This window comes from Agelaius tricolor, unplaced genomic scaffold (genome assembly GCF_023055355.1).
Source record: "Agelaius tricolor isolate 1412-34295 unplaced genomic scaffold, bAgeTri1.0.p SCAF_5, whole genome shotgun sequence".
In the NCBI taxonomy this organism is placed as follows: domain Eukaryota; kingdom Metazoa; phylum Chordata; class Aves; order Passeriformes; family Icteridae; genus Agelaius; species Agelaius tricolor.
The window spans coordinates 22,738,000-22,765,321 of record NW_027269265.1 but is presented as its reverse complement, the minus strand read 5'-3'; the positions used below and the strand labels follow the sequence as shown (position 1 = coordinate 22,765,321).

At 43.1% G+C, this 27,322-nt stretch overlaps 1 protein-coding gene across 2 annotated transcripts in view; it reads left to right on the top strand.

Moving 5' to 3' along the window:
• The window catches only part of ESRRB (estrogen related receptor beta), a 128,533-nt gene that overhangs the window by 77,087 nt on the left and 24,124 nt on the right, over positions 1-27,322 (top strand). For both annotated transcript variants that reach the window (XM_071426757.1, XM_071426756.1), the window contains exons 2-3: positions 10,070-10,479; positions 19,472-19,588. In XM_071426757.1, coding sequence (XP_071282858.1) covers positions 10,070-10,479; positions 19,472-19,588 — 527 coding nt within the window. The remainder of the gene's footprint in view (positions 1-10,069; positions 10,480-19,471; positions 19,589-27,322) is intronic.

Sequence of the window (27,322 nt, the reverse complement as noted above, 5' to 3'; positions counted from 1 at the left end):
AAGGGCAAAGGGAACAAGCTCAGCGGGGAGGACATGCCGTCAGGGTGGGCTGGTTTCACTTGGGTCACACCAGGCCGTCAGTTGCTGAAATTTGCTTCTTTTTGGGTCCCTACTTGGAAGAGGGCAGGCTCCCTCCTAGTTGCATCAGCAAAGGTTTCCTGACCTCTGGAGAGAGAACAAGTTTAAATATGGGCTAGGACAGATTGCAGACGCGTAAAACCATGTGAGGTCTTCTTCCTCCCATGCTCTGATAGACTGAGGAGTGTGCCTCAAGGTGCAGACTGCAGATGATATGGCTTGGTTAGGCAGTGGTTTTTGATTGTTTGTTTTTGCTTTACTGCATTATGTTTGCTATAAAGGTCTGACCACTCACAGTGATGATCAGGAAGTATGAAGTCATCGTTTGGCTCCTGTAGCAAAGCCACTGGAATGGTATCTAGGTCCATGCACATGATGAGAAAAGGAGAGATATGAGAGAAGGGAATTGTGTGTATTTGCATAATAAATTTATGCATACACAGATATCCTCCAGAATGAAGCTATGTAACATTTCAAGCTATCTCAGAAAGGTACTATATGAAAGTGTAGAAGCAGCTGTATAGCTTCTTTGCTGGTGTTTGACTGCCTGTCTGTCTGCTTTGCTATGTCTGTGTTATCTTCTGCTTAACCATTAGCAGGGATGCTAAAGAATGGAAGAGGAAGAGAAACCAAGTTTAAGGAGCTTGCAAGCTTGTGTTCCTTTCTTTCATATCCAGAAAAAGTAACAGAGAAAAGTGAAAACTTAATGGGATGAGAAAATAATCTATTGATGATGATAAAAGGATTATTTCTGTGGGGTTTTTGTAACCACATTTAGTTAAATTTTCCAACAGTGATTCCAATTTGTGAGGAAAATCTAAGTAATTAAAAGTATTTTGCTTCAGAATTTGTTTTGACCGAACTGAGATTTTTAGGGGGTTTTTGTTTGGTTGGTTTTTTTTGTTGTTTTTTTTTTTTTTCTTTTTAATCTAGGGAAAGGAACATGTAAGTTTTGCAGAGTATTGGGGAAAATGATGTGTTAATCTGCTATACATTTTCTGTCTAGTGAGCAGTTTGTTGATCTCATCTCTTGGTTCAGGCAAGTAAGAATGTGGGCCTCAGGTAAGATCAGACTTGAGTGGATGGGAAGCTGCTTTGTCAGTCAGAGGAAATGGGGACAGTCCGTGAGATGGATGAATGAAACGGATTTACAGTAAGTTATGGGGACCAGAAGCTGGAATTTGGGTCAGATACATCTGCCTACTTAATATATGCAGCGTATGCTAAGAGATCTAAATACTTACCAAAGGTGAGAGTTTAGAGACTCAGCAAAACTGAACCATAAGGTTATTCTAAATAGGTAGCTAAGGATAATCCTGTATGTTAGAGCAGTGTAAGGTGTGCAGAAGGAAACCACTGTTTCTGTGTAACCTGTTCTCCTTGCACCTGTGGTACTCGTTAGCAGAAAAGGAGCCTGCTCTACAGTTACTCACAATCACCTTGCTTTGCCACTATATCATCTTAGAAATACTTTCTGAATAGTCAGGGTTAAAAAAAAAAAATCAGATTAAAAAGCACTAATTTCCCTTTGTTATTTCCTATGCTGTAATTTATGAGGAACTAATTTCAGTTAGTTTTTCAAGATCTGACAGGTTTTGAGCAATGTTCTAATGATGAGGCACTTAGTAATAGATTTCTCTCAGAGCTACAGGTGGAGTCTAGGCAAAGCCCATCTAATCTATCTGCATTGTCTTGGCCAGGGTGGGAGAAGGAGGCAGAATCCCACTACAACACTAGTAGTGTGTAGTTTAAGCATAAGAAAGAGAAACCTTCCCAACAATTATTACCAGCTCAAACCCAGAGAATTTCTAAATGCATCCAGGTTGAATAACATTCAAGTTCATATTTCGTCTTGATAAACCCAAAGTCCTCCTTTTCAGTAAGCTAGTGTTCCTAAAGAAATGTAAATTACTAAGTCTCTTTGCACATTTATTTCTAGGCTGATGTCTTTGATATGTATCTCCCATCCTAACTCCTTCCCCGAACACTTAGAAAAATTAAGCAATTCTTCTGGGTCTCTCTTTTTTCATACCACTGTTCACCATGAATTGTAGGCAAGGTTGAAGGGGGATGTCTTCAATTAATATCTTGAAATGCGAGGAAGGGCAGGCTGACAAATTTGTACTGGTGGCAGATTTCTCTCAGAAATGCTGAGAGGATACTGAGTCAAAGGTCTCTGAGAGATGAGATGTTGGATCAGGCTGCAATGCAAAAGTAAGTGTGATATGAATGGCAGTGCTAGAAGTTCTCCTTTCCTTGCTCATCTGAGAAGGTGGAAGAAAAATTCTGATGTATAAGTGTTTGAAATGTGCTCTACTGAGCCTCCTGTGTATGGATCTCATTCACAAGTGTCTGAAGGACACTGAAGGTGCTTAGAGAGATACAGATTATAAGTACTCTAGATAGGCAGAGTACAAAGAAAGACACTCAAGAAGAAATGAAGGTCTAGCTGAGCATTTCAATAGGGATTGAGTTGCAGCTTTGCTGTATGCAGGCAAACTGTTGAACTGCTGTGAATGTAGGAATAGTGGGCTAAGTGGAAATGTGAAGCACAGAATGATAATGTTGGGGGAAAAGGGTGGTGGTAGAATTTGGATAAATAGTGAATAGCAAGTCAACCCTGTCCTTGTTCTGCTGTGGTATCAGCAGTAAGTATAAGCAAGAGGCATTAGCTCAAGTGCTAGAGCACTTCTGGAGGAAGTGCCATTTAGTACACCAGAGGGCAAGATACCTTCAAAAGGCAGTGTGTTAATAAGAGAGTGAACTGATAATATGTGTCACACCTCCAGATTAATTGTCACTTCATCTGTGTAATACTTTTTACCGTTTACTAACAAGACTGTTGTCGTGTGAAGAGAAATTACAGTAATGAGGAGAGGGATGAAGGCTAGTGGGAAATCCATAATGTCTTCTGCCCATGAGAGCCTTTTTTATTTATTAAGCAGCCTCCAGACATTTTGCTGTGGCAGCTTTTTTCAGCATGAGCTAACTTGGGCTAGAGAAGATCTACTGATATGTAACTGGGCTCTGGTTATGCAATGGGTCAAAGGGATAAAATATCTTCTGAGCATTAGACAAGCAAGTACTATTTGTGTAATAGCCAGAATGTGAGCACTAGCTTGTCCAAAGACAAGTGTGTAGTATTAGGAGGGTGGGGAGGCATATTATGGACAAATGCCTTGAAAACTGGCTGTCTGGGGTTTCCACAACAGAATAGGAGCATAACCCATGCAAACCAAGGGGGGCCATCACTAGGAAACATGGCAGAACTCTTAAGAATTAGATCTGTACTCCAGAGAAAAATAATGCTCAGAGAGAAATTAAGTTTGTCCTGGGAACAGAGTATGTTCCTGTGTGATAGACTAAGCCCAGAAAAGATTCCTGATATGACTCAGTTACCCACAGTTATCCACTGTACAGGAGTAAAGTGGCACATTGACAGATCCCATTATTCTTGGACTGTTGAATGGAGAAAAGCTGTCAATATAGATAGTCTCTAAATGATGACTCTCTCATTTGAAGTCCACATGGAGTAAAAGAGCATGAGAAAGCAGTGTGGGCACTGATCCCTTTCCTCCCTAGCACTTTGGTGGGTGTTCTCAGTGAGGCAAGAGTGGGAGTGTGTCTGTGAGCTGTCCATGGTAAAAGCAGGTTGACCAACAGGTGTGGCTGAGCTCTGTGACATTAACTCTTTGCATAAGTGGCCTAAAATTACACTGGCTGTTATTGCAGCTGTCACATCTAGCCTGACACTTGGAAAACGTTATTTATTTCTGTCTTCTGTATCTAAAAAAAACACCTGACAAAATTTGGCTTGTTGGAGTTGCAGCCAGTGTTTGAGAAGCTGACCTACATTGTTTGTCACTCCACTGTGGATTGCAAAGCTCTCTCATGTGGCTCACAAAAGACACAGAATCTATGTTGCCCATGATGTGCAATCCCGTTTACATGCAGTGCATTGCATTAATTGCATTGCATGTAATGCAAGTTTGTGTCATCTGAACTGACAAATACTGAGAGCAGAAATAGGTCTGTACCAGAGAAGAGAATGGATGTTTTATCTCTCTTATCATTGGTGTTTCTGCAGATTAAAGCTACTTTCATCTTCCATTACTGGTTTAAAAATTTCTGTGCAATCCAAAGTGTGCTTTTGTCACAAGCTGGTGCCTGAACTGAGCAGCTTTTACTGGCAGATTTCTCAGGTTTTGTCAGTTCAATAATTTTGTTATTTAAGTATAACTTAAATCTACTGTGAGAACTTCAGGACTGAAGTACAGTTTCACAAGTACAGCCATATGGCTCCTGGAAGTCACAAGCTCTCCCCATCCTTCCTGCAGGGTTTTCCAGTTTATGGAACTTTGGAAAATCAAGATTTCATTCTGTCCGGAATCCATATCCAGTGTGAGAGCCATCCAAAAAAAAGTCCATTTCTGACCTTTTACATTTCTCATTGTGCCCAGAATAGGGACGATCTTTCCTGAGGAGGGGCTGAGTGTTTTCTGTTTGTCCCCTCCATAAGCTGATACTAGTTCTACAGCTGTATTTCAGTACCCATTTTAATTTCAGTCTTTTTGTGGAAAATCTCCAACATGCTGAGTTGGTGACTTGATGACTAATCCAGAAAATACTGGTGAAGGTGCTGGACTACATGGCAGAATGTATGCCCATTCCTTACTTTCTTCAGGAAACTGGAGTATAGAACTGATCTATCCTTGCATTTCCTGTTGAAGATGAGGTTTCAGACACTAAGGAATCTTAGCATGTTGTCACTAAACTTTTTTTGATCCAGTTTTGGAATAGCAAGTGGTACTTGGAGAATGTAGAAGGTCAAATACTTACGTTTGCATGTCAATGCTCAGATGGTATTAAGTTACTGAATTGTCTATACCTTTAGCTGATAAAAAGTTCCCCTGGAGGGGAGAAGTTACCTTCTGTTACAAAGCGGGGTGTTCTGGCTGTCCTGCTAAGCAGGTGTGAGTGGTGGACATTTTTTTTCTCACTTATACACAAAGACTACTGAATTATTGTCATTTCCAAATCCATAAGTGGGGTAAAGAGCTGAATGTAGGTACAAATTACTATTTCAGGCAAAAATAACCCAGAAGGATGTGCAATAAAATAGCCTTACCTGCGTCAATCCCAAACTTGTAATCCTTGATGTTTAAAAGAATGAAAATCAGGGGTACTACTGCCTTAATTTTATAACTCCAGTCTTCTGTCCCTTTCTGTTCCTCCCTATCTAGCAATTTTTCCTTCTCTTATTATTGCTGTTGTTCTCAAAAGATCATTAAACTCATAAGCCTTTAATGGCTAAATACCAACCATTGCAGAGAAATAGCAAAAGATGAAAGGCTGGAGAAGAATTGAGGAAACTTGTAATATTAACCAACATTGCTGCCCAAAGGAGAGAACACTGATGGATAAAAACCTAAAGCACAGTCCTGACTTGGTCTAAACTTGTATATTTACATCCAGAATCACTGAGGTCAGAGCATGCTCCTCTGAGGGCAGTTACGAGCGCATAAAGGCTAAGAACACTGTTAGTGATAAACAGCAGTGGGTTTATGAAACAGGAGTACAGCAGACAATAACCCTTCTTGATGCAATTAGATAATTAGTGGGCAAAAGGAATGCAGTGAATAGACTGACTCTGGACCATGCATGGGCTTTTGACACAAAGCTGTGCAAAATCTTATTAGGGAAATTAGATCAAATTGGTTTTGATACAAATCCTGTGAAATGAATAATGGATTTAATGACAGAATGTAAACAGAAGGGTTAGAGATATTCTTTATCCTTCTGCAAAGATGATGTCCAAAAGGACAATGGTTTGACTGTAAATACTCATTGATTACCTGGAAGGAATGTAAAAGTGATCACTCTCAAATTTGCAGTTGACAGAACCAAAAAATACTAAAAAAAATCAGCGTAGAAAAAAATAAGAGCTAGGCTGAAAAAATGATCATTGTGAACGGGCTTTGGTAAAACAAGTGATAATTAGCACTGGGTAGTTCAAAGACGATACTGAGTCTACTTTGGAACAAGGAGAATCTCCAAATTTCGTGTTGTGCAGAGCATGGTGGCCAAAGTAGCTTATGCTCAGAGAGGTCCCAATGAGACAGGCTATCAAATTGTGTGAGCTGATGTGCATCCTGATGTCTGGCAAAGCTACTGCTCCGTTGGTCCATATGTCTTCCTGGCTGTGTGCTCTCCAGAGTGACTCTCCCCTGTAGTGCTGCAGCATTGCACTGTGCAGTTCAGGGCACCTTGCTGCAACAGAGACCCAGGGAAGTTGGAACAAATCCAGAGAAGGACCACAAAGATGCTAAAGGGATTAGAAGGAATGACCTATGATGAGGAAAGGTGAAAAGAACGAAATGTTTAGAACCTCTAAGCCTGTTACATGGGCACAGAAATAGTAACGGAGTTTCCTGTGCCAGCACGGAGGAGAGTTGGATCAAGTCTCTCTCCTTTTACATTCCTATTAAGGTAACTAGAGCCAAGCAAAATGGCTGTTCATCACTTTGAACTCTTTGCAAAAAACATTTAGCTGTTCTTCTTGAAGTTCAAGATGTTGTATCTCATTGCCAGGGGACACTCTGACTATTTAAAAATCAGCATGGGATTTCCATGAGACTTGCAGAAAGTCAGAAGCCAGAAAAGAAAAGCACATGCTCTGGAATGGCTGGAGTCACCTTAGCTGTAATCTTTGATCTATCTTCGTGTTAAGGGCTTTAGCTCTCAAGCATGCATTCACATCCAACCAGAACTTGCTATGTACTGCTGCCTGCTGGAAGGGAGCAGGAGGGTCCTCAGTTGTAAGGATGTAGGGGGCTTGTTTCTTGATTCACCCTCAAACACTCACTGTTTGCATGCCTTGGGGGAAGAAGGCTCCTTATTTACCCAGGTTTTCTTTTTCTTTTTCTTTTTCTTTTTCTTTTTCTTTTTCTTTTTCTTTTTCTTTTTCTTTTTCTTTTTCTTTTCCTTTTCTCTTTTTCTTTTTTTTCTTTTTCTTTCTTTTTCTTATTTTTCTTCTTCTTTTTCTTCTTTTTCTAAAATTTATTTTATCTTTTTGCTTTGTTTGTTTTATTTTTTGGTTTCTCTTCACTGAAGAAAAGTACCTTGGTAAGCGCTCTTGAGGTCATCTGTGAATGTTGGGCTATTTAAGTAACAGAAGTTGGGATTTTGGCTCCACTGATGGAATTTGCCAGTACAGGTCATCTCCCTATCATTCCTGTTTGATAGTGCTTTCCTCTGTCTATCTTGAAAATTACAACTCCAGCTCCTCTTACTGTGGAGTTCCACAGTGCAGAACAGTGTTTTATGGTTATTTTTCCTTCCATTTTAACCTTAATCTCATGTTGCTGTGTCCAGTGATCTTCATTTCTTTACGACAGTAAAGAAATTTTATCCACTTCTATGCACTTCTCAGGTAGGGAGAGGTTCTAGAGCCTGCACAGCAGGTTTCAGCTTTGCTGTGAGATGTTAAAATCTAGTCTCAGCTAGCAAAGTTTCATCTTCCTTCACACGGTCAGCTGTCGTTGGACCAGATCTGCAATATGTCTAGGTGCCCTGTGGGAATAGAGATGGATGCACCTGCAGTGATTTCTGTAACTGCTCCATGACCTCTAGTTCATTGTGGCCCTCTGGGCAAAGCATGGGCATTTATCAACTCATCACACTGTCTCTGAGAGGGCCCAAACCCTGGATTCCTCTCAAGTAACACCAGGCAAAGCAGCTGAGGAACGTGAGATGCCTGCCCATATTCTCAAGGTCAACAGTCTTGCCAAAAAACAAACTTGGCTGATCGATCCCAGAGATAGGAGATGAGGTCAAACTTTGAGGATGAAACAGAGAAGGGAAAATTAGGAGATACTTAGGTCAAATGAGATCATAAGGATGCAGGACCATGAATTTACTGCATATCAAACATCTATATTCCTATCATCAGACTCACAGATGTGATACATAAAAGTGTGCACTCCAGCTTTGCTGATTTGCAGAATGTTTTGTCCTGTCCCCTGATGGATTTGAATCCTTGGGAGAAGGAGTTGCCACAAATACCAGGTAAATAGGCTGAAACTGAAATAGAAATTACCCACATGACCATGGTGTGGAAACTTTAAACAAGCAGAGGTTCCAAGAAGAAAAGTCAAGCATCTCAAGTCAGTCAGAATTCTTTGCCATGTCATTAGGAAAATGCATGTTTAGTTTTTCTTAAAGCCTTTGACAAATTGTCTTGCTGAAGGGAAAATTTAACCTCTCAGGTTAATACTATTATCAATTAAAAAGTGTCAAAGACCCTACTCAGAAAAGAAAGAGAAGTCAATTTTCAGCATGATAAAGGTTAACATGCATTACCCACAAAGATCAGTATTGTGGTGTTTGAGCCATGTGTTAATGATCTGGGAAGTGGGTGAACAATGAGACTGCAGATGAAATCAAATTACCAAGGAAGAGTGAAGAACTCCGGAGGATCCTAATAAAGCTGGGTGTATGGCCTGCACAGCATAGTAGCACATGAAATACACTGTTGACTATTAAAAAAACATTGCACACCAGAACGGTTAATTTGATTTTTTCATACATCTTAAATGATTCTAAATTAACTGTAGCAACTCAGGAATAAGATGGAGTGTTGCACTAAGTAACTTCCTAATACTATTTGTTGAAGAAATGGTAACAATTCAGGTTTTCATTTAAAGAGGGGAAAAAAGCAAACAGTGCAAGGAGTTACATAATATGTAGACTGAAAATAACTTCGAAAATATTGTAACGTCACTAGGTAATGGCGTGTCTTTGCCTTGACTACTGTCCAGACCTTCAGCTGGAGAAGTGATGGAGCAGTGCCAGTTCCATGCTGCTGAGGAGCTGGCTCATTGAACTCTGTTCTGGACTGAACAGAAATAGCCAGACTAAAGGAAGTTCAGAGATGGATGATGAAGCAGATAAGAGATCTGCAAAATCTTCTGCATGGAGAGCAATCATATAGATAATGAAGAGCTGAATGAGGAGAACATGGCAAAACTACATTTCCTGAGAAGGAGAGTCAGGAGATGTTCAGGGATCCTGACAGACTGTGAATATATTATAGGCAAATAAAACTGGGATTTGTTCATACACCGCACAAGTAATCCCTGAAACTCATTGCTGTAAATATCATAACATTTAGCAATCTTCCAAAAAAAGACTGAACACTTTTAAAAGGAATAAGACTATCTGTGATGAAAATAAATACAAAATGCTTGAAAAGTTCTTTCCTGAACTGAAATGGTGACGTTCTTTCCATAAATTTTAGAGTATAACCCCTCTTTAAGAAGTGGGAATTTGTGTGGCCGTGCAAAAGCTCAATACTAGTAAATAGAAGAAAGATTAAGATTTAAGACTGAGCAGATGATTTTTTGAGCAGATGATTTTTCCTTCTGTTTTGAAGCTCCTCTTTTAGTGATGATAGTGCAGCAGGGCAGGGTAAAGGGTGAGATGCAGTGAGAGAAGGAGTTAAACTTGAAAATTAATCAAAGACTTCTTTATTACAAATGAAAAAATGAAAATCCAATCTGAGCCAGTCCTTTCTGCAGAATATGCTACTGAACATTTTGCATAAAGCTAGGACAGCCCATTCTCTACCAAACACCTTTTTCACCTGGTCTGCCACAGAGAAGCTTGTTTCCTTCTGCTGTCTCAGGGTAGATGGTGCTCTGGGTAGACTGTGCTTCATCAGCACTCATGCTCCTTCCCAGCACTGCAGCCTGTGAAGAGCCTGAAATTATGATCTACACGAAGAGCTTTGTCTTTAGTGTGAGTCTGTGGGGAGCAGGTGGGCTGGTCTTAGTCAATTGTACCAATATTCCTCAAGAAGAGCCTGCATGGGGTTGAACTTCCTGAGCCAACTGGAGTTGGACTGAGGTGGCAAAAGGAGGGCTCTCTTTTGAGTAAACCTGGAATGGGGTTTGGCCAGGCGGTTGCTGAGTGCTTTGCTCTCTCCCTGCAGGCTGCTCGGCAGAATGGCCACGGAGGAGCGGCACCTCTCCTCCAGCTGTGGGTCCTTCATCAAGACCGAGCCCTCCAGCCCCTCTTCTGGCATCGACGCCATCAGCCACCACAGCCCAAGTGGCTCCTCCGACGCCAGCGGTGGCTACGGGATGGCCATGGGGGGCCACCCCAATGGCCTGGACTCGCCACCCATGTTCAACGGCACGGGCATCGGCGGCGGGTCCTGCCGCAAGCGCTACGATGACTGCGCCAGCGCCATCATGGAGGACTCGCCCACCAAGTGCGAGTACATGCTCAATGCCATCCCCAAGCGGCTGTGCCTGGTGTGCGGGGACATTGCTTCAGGGTACCACTACGGCGTGGCTTCCTGTGAGGCATGTAAAGCCTTCTTCAAGAGGACTATTCAAGGTATGGCGGGAAGGAATGCGAACTGAGGCATTCACTCCATAGAAATAAAGGGACATGGCCCCAGATGTTGCTGAGATTGTGGTGTCGTATAAAAGGGGGAAAGGGAGAATGAATGTAATGCACCTAACTCTCCATCCTTTTGTATGCTTCCTCTCTCCTCCTGCTCAGTTCTGGTCCTTCCAAATCAACATGGACATGGAGTTAGACTATGTGATGGTAGGAACCTTTGCTAAATTCCATGCCTGACTGGCTACCAGATTTGGGTATCTGGACTTGTGGATCTTCCTGCCTCTTCTAGTGGCACTGATACTATGAGAATGTGGCAGCTAGTGGAGTAAGGCCTGGACAGGAAGTGCTTTGCCTTCTAATGGTGTTTTAAGGCCCATTTGAAGAGTAGATGCTTCTGCCAAGAGATGGAATTTATGTAGACATATCTGTACCCTGAGGTGAAAGCTCCAGCATTACAAGAGTAGAGAAATTCTACTGTCCTACTAGTCCTGATAGGTAGCAATGAAATCCATACAAACCGCAGCACAAATCTGGACAGAGAACTTTTGTGATAGTCAATCTTTTTCTCCTTTTTCCAGTTTCACCATCCTTTTTCATTAAGATGCATATTCTTTGAAGATAAAAAAAACTAGGCACTGAAGAAGATCAAGTTTTTGTCAGCCCCACTAAGGACGAGCAATTCCTCAGGTGGTTTTGAAAACCTCAATGCACGCATGTGTAGATGAATTGCAGTGCGTTGCTCCTTCATGTACAATTCACATATGAGGAGCATGGCTGTGTCCTGACTGCCAAAAGTGTGCTTGCAGATGTGCACATGTGCAGCTACAATATAATCAAAAGCAGGAGTGCATCCAAACAACTTCCAATATCCGTGGATGCTTGGGTATACTTATATACACATGGCCCATGTGAGCAAACATGCCTGGAAGTACAGATACTCCCTTTATTTCCTCCACTAACTGGAAAAAGGACAGGATCATTCACCTGCCAGTGGGAAGTGTATTGGGTTTGCCCAAATATGGAATGCTGACTGAAGGCAGCTCTACAGTTAGCAGGCAGCTGTGCATGTACTTGGCTGCTGGCTAGGGTTAGTCCACCACATCAATACTTCCTTGCCTCCTGTGAAATGAAAGAAATGCACATGTGGAGAGACCACTCACTTTGTTAATTGAATGGATCTGATTACACTATGTTGCTGGGGATGTTCAACTCTTGAGCAGTACAGGGTGCAGTTTATCCCAGGTCTCCTCAAAAGTCACTATATCTATCTTGTTTTCATAGATTTCAGATATCTCTCCTTAATGTGGAAATCTAGCTGTGGAAATAATTACTCTACCCCACTGATACTTCCTTCTTTATTATACCATGGCCATCTCAACAGGCCTAGCATTGGCCTGTTCCCTGGCAGGGTTTCTGTGATTTGTCACTGCTGAATCTCTGTGATTGAATGTGAACTTTTACTTGCATTTCTGTCAGCACTGACTCCATCCTTTCTCCAGCCCTTGGACCCTTCCTAGTGTTTCTTTTAGGCACATTCAGGTGCTCAGGCAGGGACAAGGTAGCACTCTGAAGCAAAGTCCTGGTGTCTTCTAATACAGGGAAAGACCAGATAATTAACCCTTCATGGAAGTGATACTGGAGGACTCTGTGGCAGAGGAGAAGAGATCTTGAGAAGGAGAAAAAGACATAGGAACTTTCTCTCTGAAAACTCTTCAAAAGTAAATAATGCATGGTAGCAGGACATGGAGCCTGTATCAGCCAGGTGATATGCCAGTTTACTGAATCCCAACAGGGGAGAGTGCTTCCCTCCATCTTCCTTTCCCTAGCAGAGCCATATTCTTTCTCCCTGTGGTTCCCTAATTGATTGCCTGTTAACATGTAGCAGATGTGGGGCGGGGAAAGGAATAAGTGGAAATTTCTCTCACCCTGTCATCAGCTTGGGCTGGCAACTGAGGTACCAAAATGCTTTTATTTCTCAGAGAGATTCAAGTGTGCTGTGCCTGAAGGTGAGCAATTTCAGCTATGGTGCTGAAGGCTGAGCCCAAGGAAGTGGGCAGCAAACAGGTCTGCAGAATTTGGTAGAGTCAAGAAAATGCACTGTTCCCAGGGCTCTGCTGCTGTGGGAGTGATATCCAAGTATAGCCCTGGGTGTGCAGAGGAAAGGATTTAAGGATCAAATGAAAGAGGAGGCGAGTGGCAAGAGCATTTCCAAAAGGAAAGCATTTCCATTATCCTGCAACTTTATTATATTCAGTAGCTGTTTGAAGCATCTAACAGACAAAGTGAAACATCTTCATCCAGGCTGCCTAACACTGATGTGGGCTTTGCAGAAAGGATGCAGATGTGTATGTTGTATAACTGCTTTCCCAGTGTCCTAGTACCAAAATCTTGCCATGATTCAGTATGTGGGAGTGGCATTGACTCAATGGTTTGAGCACTGAGGTGGAGCAATGACCCCAGGACTTCCCAGATGCTCAAGAGATGGAATAGGTAAACTCATCATCAGGCTTTTGTGGTCTTGGACAAGCCACTTCCCTTCTCTGTGCTTGAGTACTGACAGGTGAAAAACTCATGAATACTATGACAGTACTTACTCTGCTGGCCTTACACGAGTGTGCTGCCATAAAATGGGTCTGAATCTGTGCTGAGTTACTAAACTACTGCTGCCCTATCTAGACACCCCTGATCATGAAGCAGAGCTTCATATCAGGTCCCACTGCCCACTAGCCCTGCTCTCTCCCCCCGCTACAAATTACCTCGTGCCTATTACAGTTTTTTAAGCTGCATTAACTCACATAAAACCTGCATATCTTGAGGCAAGAGTATCTTGCAATGGCCTTTTGACTCCCTCTGCTGCTCTAGCAGCAGCAGAAAGAAGGGACATCCAAGCTGCAGGCCTTCTGTAAGCATGATGACTTTTTTGCAGCTGACTTTCACTTGGCCAGGTGAGGCCAGGTTGTCATGGACAGCACAAGGGCTGCTGCTTTTCAAATGATGGGGAGAAGATAGACTGAGAGCCAGCATGACTGAATATCTCTGAGGTCACTAATATTGCTGTGTGGGAATTTTCTGTCAGTAGGATTTTTCGAAAGAAAAGTGGAATTTTTATCAAGTCAGATTTCCTCAAGAAAAATTTTGATGATAGGAGAAAAAAAAAGTAGGCAGGAGAATCCAAACCATTGATTCCCTTCTAGCTGAAATGGAGTGTTTGGTTTTCCTGAGCTAGGACAGGAAGACAGGATCACCCAACACACCCTTAACCTGTCCCACAGATTATGGGGAAGTGTCACGCCTCTGTCCTTTCTTATGTTGTGTTACATTGCCCAAGGATCAAGGCCTGGAAACCCGTGTGGCATTTCCACTTTGCAGTGTTGGCAATGCTTGAGACAGAAAAATGAAAACCTGAGGTGAGATGAGAGAACACATCCCTGGGCTGCAGGTCTTTCTCTCTGTACATGATATTTTGAACCCCAGGATTATATTTTCCATGCTTTGAAGCAGTCAGAAATCCTAAACTGACCTGAAGCATTTTCAGTCTCAGCTAGGCTGACAAAATTTTAATCCTGTTTCTCTATCATTGTACTGTTTCATGGGATTATATTCTAGTAGCAGTTTGCATTTACCTCACCTGACTGTGAATATTGTGGAATGTGCAATCTAGTGCAGATAGGAGAGAATCTGATTTCAGACATGTTTAAGTGTGCTGCCATTGGTGCTCAAGAGAAGTCTGATTTGAAATGAAAGATTTCATACTAGTTGAATGTAAAGGAATGGGTCTGTTACATAAAATATAGTTTTGGATGTTTATAAATAAAAGCTTTTTTAATTTCTGTTTCATGGAAATCCTAAGGAATCATTTCATCCAAATTTAGACAAAGGCAAATACTGGATTTTTTTGCGGGATAGAAATTCTCAATCAAAGTCTATTCCTTCTCTTAATAGTTTGCTCAGTAAGTAGAGCATTATGTATCAGTCAAATATATTGTCATTCTCTTTTGTTCATTAATTGTTACAACTAGTAGGTAGTTTTGCCTACTTTGAATATTGACTAATAATAGTGCTGTGTAACGATATGAGTCCTTTATTATTCAATATACTCATGACTATAACTACCTTGCATCTATTTTTCATCTTCAAATGGTGAAAATAAAGGCTATTTCTAAAATGACCCATTATTATAAAATAAAAACTCAAAGCTCAGCAAAACATTGGAGATTCAAAGAGACACATTTACCATCATCTTCTGGGTAGGAAAATTGTGTTAGGGCAAAGTGTCTGCATCTGTGGATTTGCAGCTTGAGTCTTGCAAGCTTCAAGCTGAGTGTAGCAACAGAACTGCTGTGTTGGGATTTCTTTACACCAATAAGGGGCTTAAAAGGTGGATATTGCAGCTCAGAAGACTTGTAGGGATTTATAACAGGCTTGTAATAAAGTCTTCTAGGGCTTTCTGGTTCTTGTTGTGGTGCTTGGAGTGGCTCCTAGGAAGAGGAGTGGTTGACAGAGGTTTTCGTGAGCAGAAGAGTGTTACAATCCACACTCACAAAGGAGGTTTTGTGTCCCTACAGTAGCATCCACATCAGCTGGGCACTGTCCTGTCCTTCTGTCCTTCTCAGAAATGTCCCTGCTACTTTTCAGGTGGGAGTTCACAGCTTTCCAAAAACTTCTAAAGCTTTCCCAGGGTAAGTGCAGTATTTCATGATCTGGTGCTTGGCTGCTGCTTACTATTCACAGATCAGTTGAATCTAAAAAACCATCTTCAGTGCAACCTCAGCTCTATTAACCTAGTGTTTTCTGTTTGCCTCAGTACATCTGTACAGCGAGCTCTGTGCAGAAGGATCTTTTCTGTGGAAGTTCTGTAAAATATTTCTGTGCCTGAAACACTATAGACAATTTGCTGCTGATAGGGAGCCCCAGAACCCCCTTCCTGCATGTTTGTGCAAGCAGGAGGCTGATTTGAATGAGGTTTTGTGAAATGTCCAAGCCTTCTTTTGTGAGCAGGAGGCAGGTGTGCCGCCCTGAGGAGGCAAACAGTGCTGGTGTTACACCTATATGTATCCTGTTTTCCTTGTAGCATCATTTGAATCCTTTTATTTGAAAGCTGAGCCTTAAAAAATAACCCTTCTTACCTCATGCATATCACTGAGAGATACACCTCTGATTTTCACAAAGTACCTCTCCTCACACCAGGGCTTGAGCTGTGATGCCTCAGCTAGAAGGACTAACTGAAGTGAAGAGCAATGAAGAAGAAACAAGAAAAAGCAAGATGGGCTTTTTTTAGCAATCAGAAGCTGAAAATTATTTAAGGACTTTATTGGCTATTTTTATCCAATCTTTCCTGGGTTTCCTTGCAAAAAGGCTTTCTAGAAAGGTAGAACCATCAACACGGAATAGCTTGTGTCCCCAGTGCTGTACTGATTTCAAGCTCTGTTCCCCTGAGACTCCTATCCCTAATTTAAGCAGGAGATGGGTGGGATTTTCTGTGCTCCCCAAGCTCAAGGAGGCATTCTTGTCTTCCCAGTCCATCCTGTTCCAGAGAGGTAGGGTGAATATAGGGTCTCTTGAAGTTTTGGTGTACAATTTTTTCAGGTGCTACTGATTATATGTGCACTAAAAAATACATTCCAAATTGTTTAACAGTCAGAGGTCTAATTTTGCAGACAATAGGGCAGTTTTGCAGTTCTCCAGCATAAAGAAGCATGATCTATCACTTTAATAGTCCTTTGCTGTTTTGTAGCATCTCTCATCTAAGGGCTTTAAAGTACAGTTACACCTTATTGAATAAAGACTCACAATCTCTCCAGAAGGTAGGTTTGGTGTTCATTTCATTTTGCAGATGAGCAAACTAGGACATGGTGAGGAAGTGATTTGACCTCCAAGGTGATATATGAAGGCTTACAAGAAATCCAAACTCTGATCTGTTCACCTACCACTTGATTACCATTTTTAAGGTAAATCTTGTGCCATAGCATTGCTGAGGTTCTACCATTTTTTAAGATCAAATGTAACTATTTTCTAAGTAAAGGAAATCTCTCTAATAAGCAACAGCTCAAAGCAAGGCCTTGTCTATTGAATTATCCCCTTTTTCCCCCCCTTCCTTCTGTGGCACATAATCTACAGTTCATGACACACAGAGACTTCACTCATGTTTTGTAGTTGTATACAGAGTTGTCCATGTCTGTGTGCACCTTTGTGTGCTGAAACTCTTCTGCAGGACTTTGCAGCATCCCCAGCTGCTGCAGTGAAGGGAAGCTCTCTCCAAGGCCCCTGTGCTGGCAGCTGGGCTGGTGATGTGACTGCCAGCCACTGGGAGACTGTTGGAATTTCGATGAGTTAATCTCATCACTTTATCACAGGGCACTTACAGAAATTACAGGGAGCTGTGAGCAACTCACTGTGCTGGCAGCCAGCCCCAGGACCCATAAAAGAAATTGAGACACAAAAAAAAAAAACCAAAAAAAAAAAAAAAAAAAAAACAAACCAAAAAAAAAAAACCAAAAAAACCCCCCAAGAACTCTGGTAAACTTTGGAAATGACAGGTTTTTTTCTGGTCAAGTTCTGCTTGGGTAATGCTGATTGTGCCTTCCCTAGTGATGCCCCTGCTTTCTGCAGTAATGGCAGGCATTGCCCCAGCTGTGGCTCTCAATCTCTGCAGTGCACAGCATCTTTTGGGGCCTGATATAAAACTCCCAGTGCTTAGGCTCCTCTGAGGCTCCTTTAGCAATCACGATCCCAGCACAGACGCGTGTTTGAGAGCTGCTTATTCGAGCTGCACATGGAGTGTGTACAGGGTAACCAGTGCCTACACATCTCTGACACTCTCCCAATTAGTTGTGGTGTAGGATTTGTAGACTCCTTCCAGTCTATGCTTGCCAAAGGATCCAGGGAATAGAGGCATGGGGAAGCCTGGGGATCTGCTTGACGCTATGGAGGGACCTTGAGCTTCCAGATGAGAGCTGTCACTGTCTCCCACTGCTATAAAGGCTCAGCGTCCTTACTGTAGTGTCACTGTGTTAGGGGGCAAATTTTTGGCTTTTGGACCACAAAACATGAAATCTAGTATCTCTCCAGAGCTCTGATCATGTCTTTGGTCAGAAAGGTTGGCATTCAAACAAAGGCAAAAAAAAAAAGTGAGACTGCGTCTGAGATTTTTCCCAGGTTTGCTCCTGCTCTGTTCAGATACTTGCAGGGCACGGCAAGTATCTGATCATGAGATCAAGGCCACCATACTCATGGGTCTGTAATGTGCTGGAGCTCTGTGTCTAGAACAGGAATTGGTTTATTACCTTGAGATCTAGCTTGAATCTCAATTTCCAGCTCTCTGAGAATGTTGATACATGGCTGGCTATTGAAATTCAGATGCTGCACAATGACGAAATATAGCCTGAGTGGAAGCAACTTGTGCAGCACACTCTGTTCTTGCTGACAAACTGCATTTGGGGGCAGATGAGCAGTGGTGAGAGGAATGGGGTGGCTGGGCTGAAGCTTAGGGGAAGTTGCAAGTCTTATGACAAAACAAGAAGCAAGAGGGAGAATGTTTATAGCTAGTAGGCTGACCACCTTTAGGCTTTGGGAGTTGGGTGCTCCTGGGGTTTCACTCAGCATGGGCCAAGAATAATGAGATAAATCAAATGGTGCTTTCTTTCTTTTGATTCTGTGCTTTGTTTTTCCACTCAGAAATCCAAGGGGCTTTCCAATAGCTTAATGAACCCCAAGGTCTATTAACCACTCCCAGAGATTGATATGTTTCAGATTGTTGATCTTTATTTAGAGGAGGGAAGGTCTTGCACAAAACACAAAAATCCATTACAAAAGTAGGAATAGAAATCAAGTCTTGTCCCAGTATTACTAAACTGTAAGCTATACTTCTAATCTGATGCTATACAAAGTCCATATTGTGTGTTCTCTCAGCTCTTACCTACACTTCTCCCTACAGGTCTGATTGAACTCTCAAACCTCAGTTTCCTACTCTAAATCATTAAACCAGCTTTTCTATTGTTCCACCCATGTAGAGCTTAGGTACCTTTTTCAGTGCTGCCTGATTTACCAGTAACTAGACTGCCTTAAATGTGTTGTCATTGTCAATGCATCAGTGCCAAGTTTAGATTTCCAGTCCAGCTCCTCAGCAAACATTGCCCAGCCCTCTTCAGAAACATCAGCTCAAAGTGAATGGCAGGATTCTGTTTGTTGTCTTCTAGTACTAAATAATTGTTGTCTTATACTGTGATCCAGCATAATTCCACTTACATCCTTTTATCAGACCCTTGCATCCCTGTTTTGGTTATATTTTGGCTTATAATAAAATATGATGTGATTAAAAATAAATTTGGGGTGCTTCTTTCTAGTTTTGTCTTACAGGCAGTGTTGAGGGGTGATCATAAATAAAAGGGAATGAGGAAAGTGGGAAGGGGGAAAGAATCCTGTGCAGAGGATGACAGCAGGTACACAAGGACTAATAAAATAAAAATGTAAAGATTGCACAGAGAACCCATGTTCATTTTACAGGCCATGTTACCCACCTCTCTCAATGCAGACCTATTGCTTCCTTGCTACCTGTAGTATGCCAGCTGGCAGGAGGAAGCAAAGGAGAAAATGCTGTCTCTGAGCTCCCTGGTTGCCCAAGCAGGACAAGAAAGGGCAGGTGACATCCATCCCACAGACATGGAGCAAGACTGGCAGCAAGGGAAATTCTAGTAATGACTGAACTGCTCCCACTCTCATCCCTGGACTTCAGGGAGCAGCCCAGGTTTCAAGGGGTGCAGCACAAGGGATGATGACATGCCTGGAGGACACGTGCCTGAAAGCCCAGCACTGCTGTCATCCCCTTGGCTGGGTCAGCAGGGTAGAGTCCCAGAGGATGTGTGTGTAAGTGAATGAGCAAACATGCAACATTTACAGACTGATGGTGATGGAAATATCTGGGCACTGCAGCCTATCCATGGGGAGAACATGATTCCTGGGTGACCATGTCTGTGTTTGCTTTCAGGGAATATTGAGTACAGCTGCCCGGCCACCAATGAGTGTGAGATCACGAAACGGAGGCGCAAGTCCTGTCAGGCCTGTCGCTTCATGAAATGCCTCAAAGTGGGGATGCTAAAAGAAGGTAAGACAGAGACAGAATGAAAATTTTCTCTGTCCCAACAGTGTCTGGGATTCCAGACCTTGCAGAATCTCCCAGGCTAACTACATGCTTGCCCTCTTTGTGTTTCTGAATGTATCTTTCTACAGGCTTTGTTAGAGAGTCAGGATGGGCAGTGACCAAGGGGGCAGTCCAGAGAGGACAGTGGTTCTAGTCAGGGCTCTCGTGCTCTGTTATTAAACAACTGGAAACTGGTGGTGCCAGGCCCTTTCCTTTCCCAAAGGAACCCTGGGCTGGAGGGTGTTTCTCTTCTTACACTCTCGTAATTTTTTGGTATTGAGGAGGAGAGGCTCTCATTACTGGGTTGGCAGCTCTTCATAAGGGAAGGATGGAGTTAATTCATAGCTGTGCCACAGTGTGCAATGAAAGTCTGCCTGTATTACCACTCAGGAGACTTTCTGAAGATGGTTGGTAGCACAGGTTTGTCTGGGAGCTGTGGGTCCCCTGCTCTGCATACTCAGGCTGTGTTTTGCTCAGCCTATTGATCTGTTCAGCACTCTTTGAGCAGTGTTCAGCTTCTCTCCTGTGCTGTTTTTCCTCCCACACCCTCCTTTTCAATCCTTGTCCATTCAAGAGGAACCACAGGGAATTCAGTGGCAATTAAACACATTCTTATGGATTGACTTTAAAGGTTTGTTTCCCTTGGGTCCCTCTGGGAAAGGCAGTGAGGGGAGGAGGGGAAAGAAGGAGAAACACTGCACATAGCCCTCTGCATCACTGTGCCAGCAGAGTGAGGTCCTCTCAGCTTAACCACAAGAAGCAGCTGTGGTTATGCACGAGTCCTGTATGCTGGAGCCAAGATGCCAGCATACAACTTTCTTCCAGGTCATAACATCACAGCAGCTGGTAATAAATTGTACAATGTCAGCTGAGTGTGTATTGCTTCTCACTAGAGCTCTCTCATTTCTTGAGAGGCAGGTTGATGGCAGCCAGTGTTGTTAAGAATGTAGATTAGACATTAAACACATTTTGTTCTTTGATGGATGTGTAGTTTCTGAGGTTAAATATCTTTCTTCTAGAGCATACCAGTTACCACGGGAGGAGATGCAAGCTTCTGCAGTTCGGCCCTTCCTGACCTAGGTGTAGAGGTGGTAGGCTCAGAGCATCTTGATCTCCTACTGGGAGGGAGGCACCTACTTTGTAGTTAGAGACCACTGGAAACCTGCTTCTCTTCATGTGGTAGTTCAGGGAGGGGATGTATCCCACTACCCACTAAAGCCAATATACACTGGTGACACTGGCTTTAGTGGCAGTGCAGGTTGTTAATGCACTGTAGCCTATTCATATGAATCCCACAAACAACCTTAAATGCCTGTAGTGGCTCCAGGCATTCTGCAGAGCAGCTGCACAGGTTCAGGCTTGCTGGCTGCCAGTGTCTGTGCTGTCCTGCTTCTGAGCAGTTGAGCCTCTTGGAGCTGGCAGCTAGGGGAGCAGTCACAAGAGGCAGTGCTGGTGTGCTGGCTGTGTGGTCAGGGCATCTCTGCTTCCAGTTCTGGGAGTTCAGCACTGTTCAGAGTAGGGTCCTGTGAAGGGTTTTATGTCTTAGCCTCCAAGTCTGTGAAAACAGTTAACTCCTTCCAGACCAGAGTTAGTCTGGAAAGCAGTGTAAATTCACTCGTACCACATGCCTGAACTCCCAAACCCTGTGGGATACTACCCATGGCAAACTGAAATTTGACTCTATGGCTGCTTTTGTGCTGAAGTGTATTAAGTTATTCATATAGGGATTGATCAGGCATCATTAAAGTCACTGGGGAAGAGTGGTTTGCTATTGATGTTAGTGTATCTATGATCCTGCCCATAATATTTAGAGCTGTGGAAAATACAGCATAAAGATTTATTGATAGCAATGGGATACAAGAGCACATGATAATATCAAGAAGAGCAGAGGAGACTACCCTAGCAACCTGCAAAGAGGGGTCCTGTGTCCTAACAGAGAGTGGTCAAGTGATGTTGGGCAGGCATCTTTTTTTCTTTCTTTTGCTCAGTATCCCAAGCTGAGAAATAAGGGTCATACTGCTTTGCTTTGCAAAATAATTGTGAGGACCAATTAGTTAACTTTATGTGAAGCTTGGTGGAAGCACAAAGTATTAGTATACAGAACTCAATCAATATACATCTTTAAAAGCCAAATCCAAGAAGGGAGAAAAATGGTGTCACATGATTTGGTCTCCACAGAGCCAAGAGTTTCTAGAAAGAACAAATCCATAATTGTTTGAATTGCTCAAAATGCAGAATTGACAAGGGATTTCAGATTAGAAAAGGTTCAATGGTCTTTTCCATCTCTGATCTGTCGTCCTATTAGCTCATCCATCCTTTTTCTCTGCCAAGGCACGAGTGTTCCCAACTGTACCATTCTAGTAGTTTAACTGTTTTTAAGAATCCCTGATGTTTTGGTTTCCCCAGAGAGCCTATTCTGCAGTCTCCAAACTCTCATTAAGGCAAGAGGTCTCTTGATATTTGGGTTATGATTATTTTCCCTTTTAATAGATCCCCTTTCTACTTTTCCTTGGTGTACCTCTCTCATCATCCCTGGGTTCATGCATGGCAGAAGGTTGCTAAGCCATGATCTCTGTCCTGCTTGATTATCAAAAGCTTGGAGAAAAGCAGTCTTTTGGTTAAAGGCAAGATCTAGAAATCAGTTCTTCTCTTCAGTTTTCTCCTTAATGTCCTTGGGCAAGCCACTGGGCTTGTAACTCAGTGGGGATATTTCTGGGTAAAGAAACTATGCTTTTGCTCAAGAAGAATATGATATTCCATTAGTAATTAGTTAAGGGCTTAATGATTTTTTCTCATTTTCCTGATTATTGTTGCCATACATGATGCTATCTCCTGCCTGTTGGGCATGTGGCTTTACCTTGTTCTAGAAGCAGAAGGCAACAGTACTCAAAGATGGCAAAAAAACAAATAACCGTGACTTCAAGGTCTGCTTTGCACTTGAAATGCTCAGCTTGATGCTGCAGGAGACTTGAATCCTCCATTTGGGGCCTGCATATAAGGGTCACCAGACATCTCTTCTCCCTGCGCGGGCTGCAGCTGCGCAGAAAGCTGTGAATGCAGCCCTTTAAGATCCAGAGAGACTGGCCCTGACATAGACATGCAGGTTATTCAGGCAATGCTGAGTGAATGAGGATCAGGGCAGGAAGAGAGCCAATGGAGCAATCAATAGGTGTCTCAGATATCCAGGCCACTTTCTTTAAGAGAGCTCTGATCAATGTATTGCAACAAGGGAACTGCACGGACACCAGAGCTTTGCTGTCTCAGGTTCTCCTGGTGTGGTGCTGCAGAGCAGGCAAGACTCACTGGGGAAAGTGGCAAGCAGAAAGCTCTGCCCATGGAGCCCAGCTGGCTCAGATGTCTGAAGTGTTGGCCTGTCTGGCTGTCTGTCTCTCACTTTCCCCTTCCATCTGGAGGGTGCCCCGAGGGAGCATTAATTAGCCGTAGCAGGCTCTATAGGAACCTGCTGAATCTCAAGTCCAGCATTCCAGCAGACTCCAGTCCCAGTGTTCTTGTAGGGATGCACTGTCCCCTGAAAATCTGTGCTCTGCTGCCCTTTGCCTTGCTGCACCACCAGCCTGCAGGCAGTGGAGATGGGCATCTTCACAGCTTTGTCTAGTAGAATTGCATATCCCTCTGCTCTGCAAAAATCAGGGAAACCAGTGATACTGCTCACCCCAAATGGGAAAGATTATGTCTGGTGTGGGGGGATGGCCAGTGCAGGAAAAGTGTGCCCTGCAGCTTGCAGTGGAGAGGCATTGTTCAGAGCTGGGAATCCTGGGGTTGGTCCAGCCCATGGCCTCTCTTTGCTCCCGTCGCTGTGTCTCTTGTGCCTCCAATGACTAAGTGTAGTTCTTTAACTGTGGGCCCTACAGAGTAGATGTAGACCTTCCTGGATTTCTGGAATGATAGACTGAGAAATTTCAGCAGTTTGGCTGCTCAAAACTCTTTTTAAAACTCAATATACCTTGTCAGTGTTAGGAAGAATATACCCTTGCCATTCATTCTCTAGCCACCCATAACCTTTCTGTTGTACAGCAATTTGTTTGTCTTCAAGAGGCAGATGTAATTTCAGATGGCATGGTGCTTGTGTGTGTGGGCTTAGAGGATTCATTTTGGACTTTGGTTGGCTGGTTAAATATGACGTCACAACTTTGCCCTCCACACCTCTGCTGCCTCTCTGAACCTGGGGCACCCCAAGTCCTCCAGAATCTGTGGCAACTCCTCTTCTCTGACCTTGGTATCTGTAGGCCTGTTTCTTCTGTATTTTCTCATGCCTCTCTTTCAGCTTCTACCCCTTCTTGAATTGGTTATCGCAGAGGCACCACCAGCATTGCTGAGCTTTGGGCAGTGGTGGGTCCATTTTGGAGCTGTCTGGAGTGGACATAGGGGCAGTTTCTGATGTCTTCTCACAGAAACCACCCCTGCAGTCTCCTGCTACAAAAACCTCGTTACATAGATGAAGTACTGCCCATGAAAGGAAAATGTTCTGAGATCATCAGAAGAGGGATGGGGATAACAGGTGAATTGCAATGAATCAAGGCCTCTCATTATAGAACTCATCTTTGGCTGGAAATGACAGACAGGCAAGTGGAGGAGAGGCAGCCACACCAAAGAGAATAGACTGGCTGTTGTCTGGCTGTTTGGCCCTTTCTCTTGTGGAAGCTCTGCAGAACTTTTTCTTCAAAGGATTGTATTGTTTCTAAAGCTGTGTTGTTCCCTGTTCTGTGCTGGCACATCTGCAGAGACCCAAATAGAGCATAAACAGTTCTGAAAAGGAAGCAAAGCTGGGTCATGAAATGCTTTTCATGAAGTGCATGCACATGCTATTGTGTCACATCACAGCAGAAAACCACACAGCAAAGAAAATGTCTGTTAAAAAAATCTCATCCAGGCATTGAAAAGCATTGATTATTCCCCCAGCCTTTGAGTCTTCTTTTCCTTCTTAATGGAAGTAATGTATACTATGTTGCTAAAGTTGTCCTCTGCTCCCTGCCAGGGCTGAGACTTGTCTCCTCAGAGTCCTGCTCATGACTGAGTCCCAAGTGCAACTTTCTGGGATGTATGAGTGGCTTCTGCCCAGTTTCTTGCAAACATCACTGACTGGCTTCCAAGAAAGAGAGCAAAGACTGAAAGGACCCTGGGGATGTGTCCAGTGATAGACCGGATATACCTGATTTCAGAAAGTAGAAGATAGGAGTTTGCAGGAGTACATGCACTGCACGTGCTAAAAGCAGGAGAGGGGGTTCCTCAGATAGGAAACCTGCCCTGTATGAGGTGTTTTACCCCACTCTGAATGTCTTTGAAGGTAAGTTGTCCTCAGGCCTTGCCTCCTGGCTCTCAAGAATCACCTTTGTGTGGTGAGGGTGAAGTCTACAAATAAAAGGAAGGAAGGTAGAAGGATATGTAATCTTGATCTGGGTGCACAAAAGGGAGGCTTTTTAACAGCAAGGGAGAAGTTAGGCAATTATCCAGTAAAGACATGTGATTTATCTCATCTGCATGGCTCTCTTTCCTCCCAAAACTGTTATGCTGTAGTAAGCTCAGGTACAACCGTTCCTTGCCCAGGTTTTGTTCCTTTGCTCCCAATGCATTTCAATAAGAAACGCTAGAGAACATTCAAAAATTGAATTCAACAGGGAACCCAAATTCTATGCTACAAATCTGCCAAGCTCTTGGACTTCTATCTGTCTAATATAATTTCTGATGTAAAGTTTGCTGGAATGTGCAGATACTGACACTGCAGCACCAGGCAGTGAAACAGGCAAGAGAAGTCTACAGAAGAGTCACAAAGTTCATTCAGCTCATCTTCCTGTTCCCTTTTCCTTCGTCTCCCTGGTGTCTTTGGGAATACCCTGCCTCCCAGAAACTTGCAATAACCTGGTAACCCTTGTGTTATCTAGTGCCTGCATCTCTGTGAATGCTGGAGGTAATCCCCACTTCCAAGTTGGTGAGACTGTAATCTCCAAATTTCAGAAGCAGCTATCTCTTAAATCCATTTCCTCTTCAAGACCCTGGCTGATTAGGAAACCCTGTACTCAGTGGAATTGCCCTGGTGTTTATTCCTAACTCTTCAGTTTCCCTTACCGGCTGCTGATGTCATAAATTTTTCACAAGGAATAAAATCTGTCATCCTGGACAGACTTGGCTGTGTGGTGTTATAAATTTGATGCGGTCATGTCATATCTGAGCAAGGGATTCCAAGCACTGGCGACTTCAAACTGCTTCCATTTACAACTTTGCCTTCATCTTCTACTAAAATCCAGATAACTGAATCAACAGCAGCGCTCCTTTTCAGCAATGTAACCAAATGGAGGGCGTTTAATTTCTGTTTTCAAGTGAAAGAATCTCTCAATGGAGCAAAGTGCTTCCAGCAGCCTCTCCCTCCTGCCCCCATTCCCTCTTCCAGACCATGTGTTCTCAAAAAGATATTTGATTTCAGTGAAAGCTCAGCTGACATCCCTGCAATATGCTTGGGCTCCTGCTTTGTGCTTCCTGGGAAGGATGAGGGCTCCTCCGGGGACCCTGGGTAATTGGGTTAGTGGCCAGCTCATGTCAGGAAATTAAAAGGTAGCCCCGATCAGGTTGCTGCTGTGTGCAATTTAATGGCTTTGTATTTATAGAGTGCTCTGCCTCCAGCCGCTGCCAGATATATCACTATTGGAGGTACCCAAATGAAAAATGAGAATGAAAAAATGATTTTTCTTTCTCTAAAATGTCTTTGTGCTTAAAAACAGACAGGCAACCCCCTGTCCTTTGAAATGGGATCTCTGGGAGCAGTGAGTGGCATCTTGATGACTCTATCTTCCACACCCAACTATTTTCCAAGGCATAAATTGAGCATTTGCAATGTGGCTGGAGCTGAGTTGTGACAGAGAGCATGTGCTGCCTTTGGCAGGTTGATGGTAATTCTCCAAAGAGGAGGCTTCCAGCAGATGGGCTGTTCACAAATTGTACATTGGGCTGAGTGCACTTGGTGTCTGTTTTCTGGACATAAAAATGGCACATCCAGGACCATCCCTACACCTTCTCCCTTATCTAATGGATTATGAATCTGTTCAATTTGGTTCCTCTCATTCATTTTAGTTTTGTGGTTCTTACCACACCTAACTAGATCTCCATTCTTTTAAACATTGAAGTCCAGGTTCCATCAATATACATCTAGGTGGGTTCAGAGAGGCATCACCTCTACATAGGTTTATAATAAATACTTTGTGTATTCTGTCACCAAAACTGTGCTTAGTGCTCTTATAATATGCACAGAAAAGAGAAAGCGGATACAAACTGCAACAACCATCCTGGGATTTTTAGAACCCAGCCATTGTTCTAGAGGCTTTTAAGCAGTTTTGACAACATAGCAGGTAAGATTCTTCAATGTAAGCAAGAATGGGATGGGACTGAATATATGCCTCAATGCTCTACAGTAGCTTTGGGCATGTGCCTCTGATAACCTGTGTGCACCAGTGACTCAGCTCTGCTGAGATTCTCAATCCCTTTCCCTGACTCACCTTTGAAGACTGTGCCAGCTCTTGACCTGCAGGGTATCCTGAGAGGATCTTTATTCAGGACTTCCTGGCTCAACTGTGCCAATTTAAGAATTCAATAAGTGGACAGTAGTTCTTAGCATTAGAAAAACCACTGCTGAGGTGAGGACTTGAGGAGATGCTTCAAGGCTCAAGCAGAGCAGCTGTTAGAGGCTGG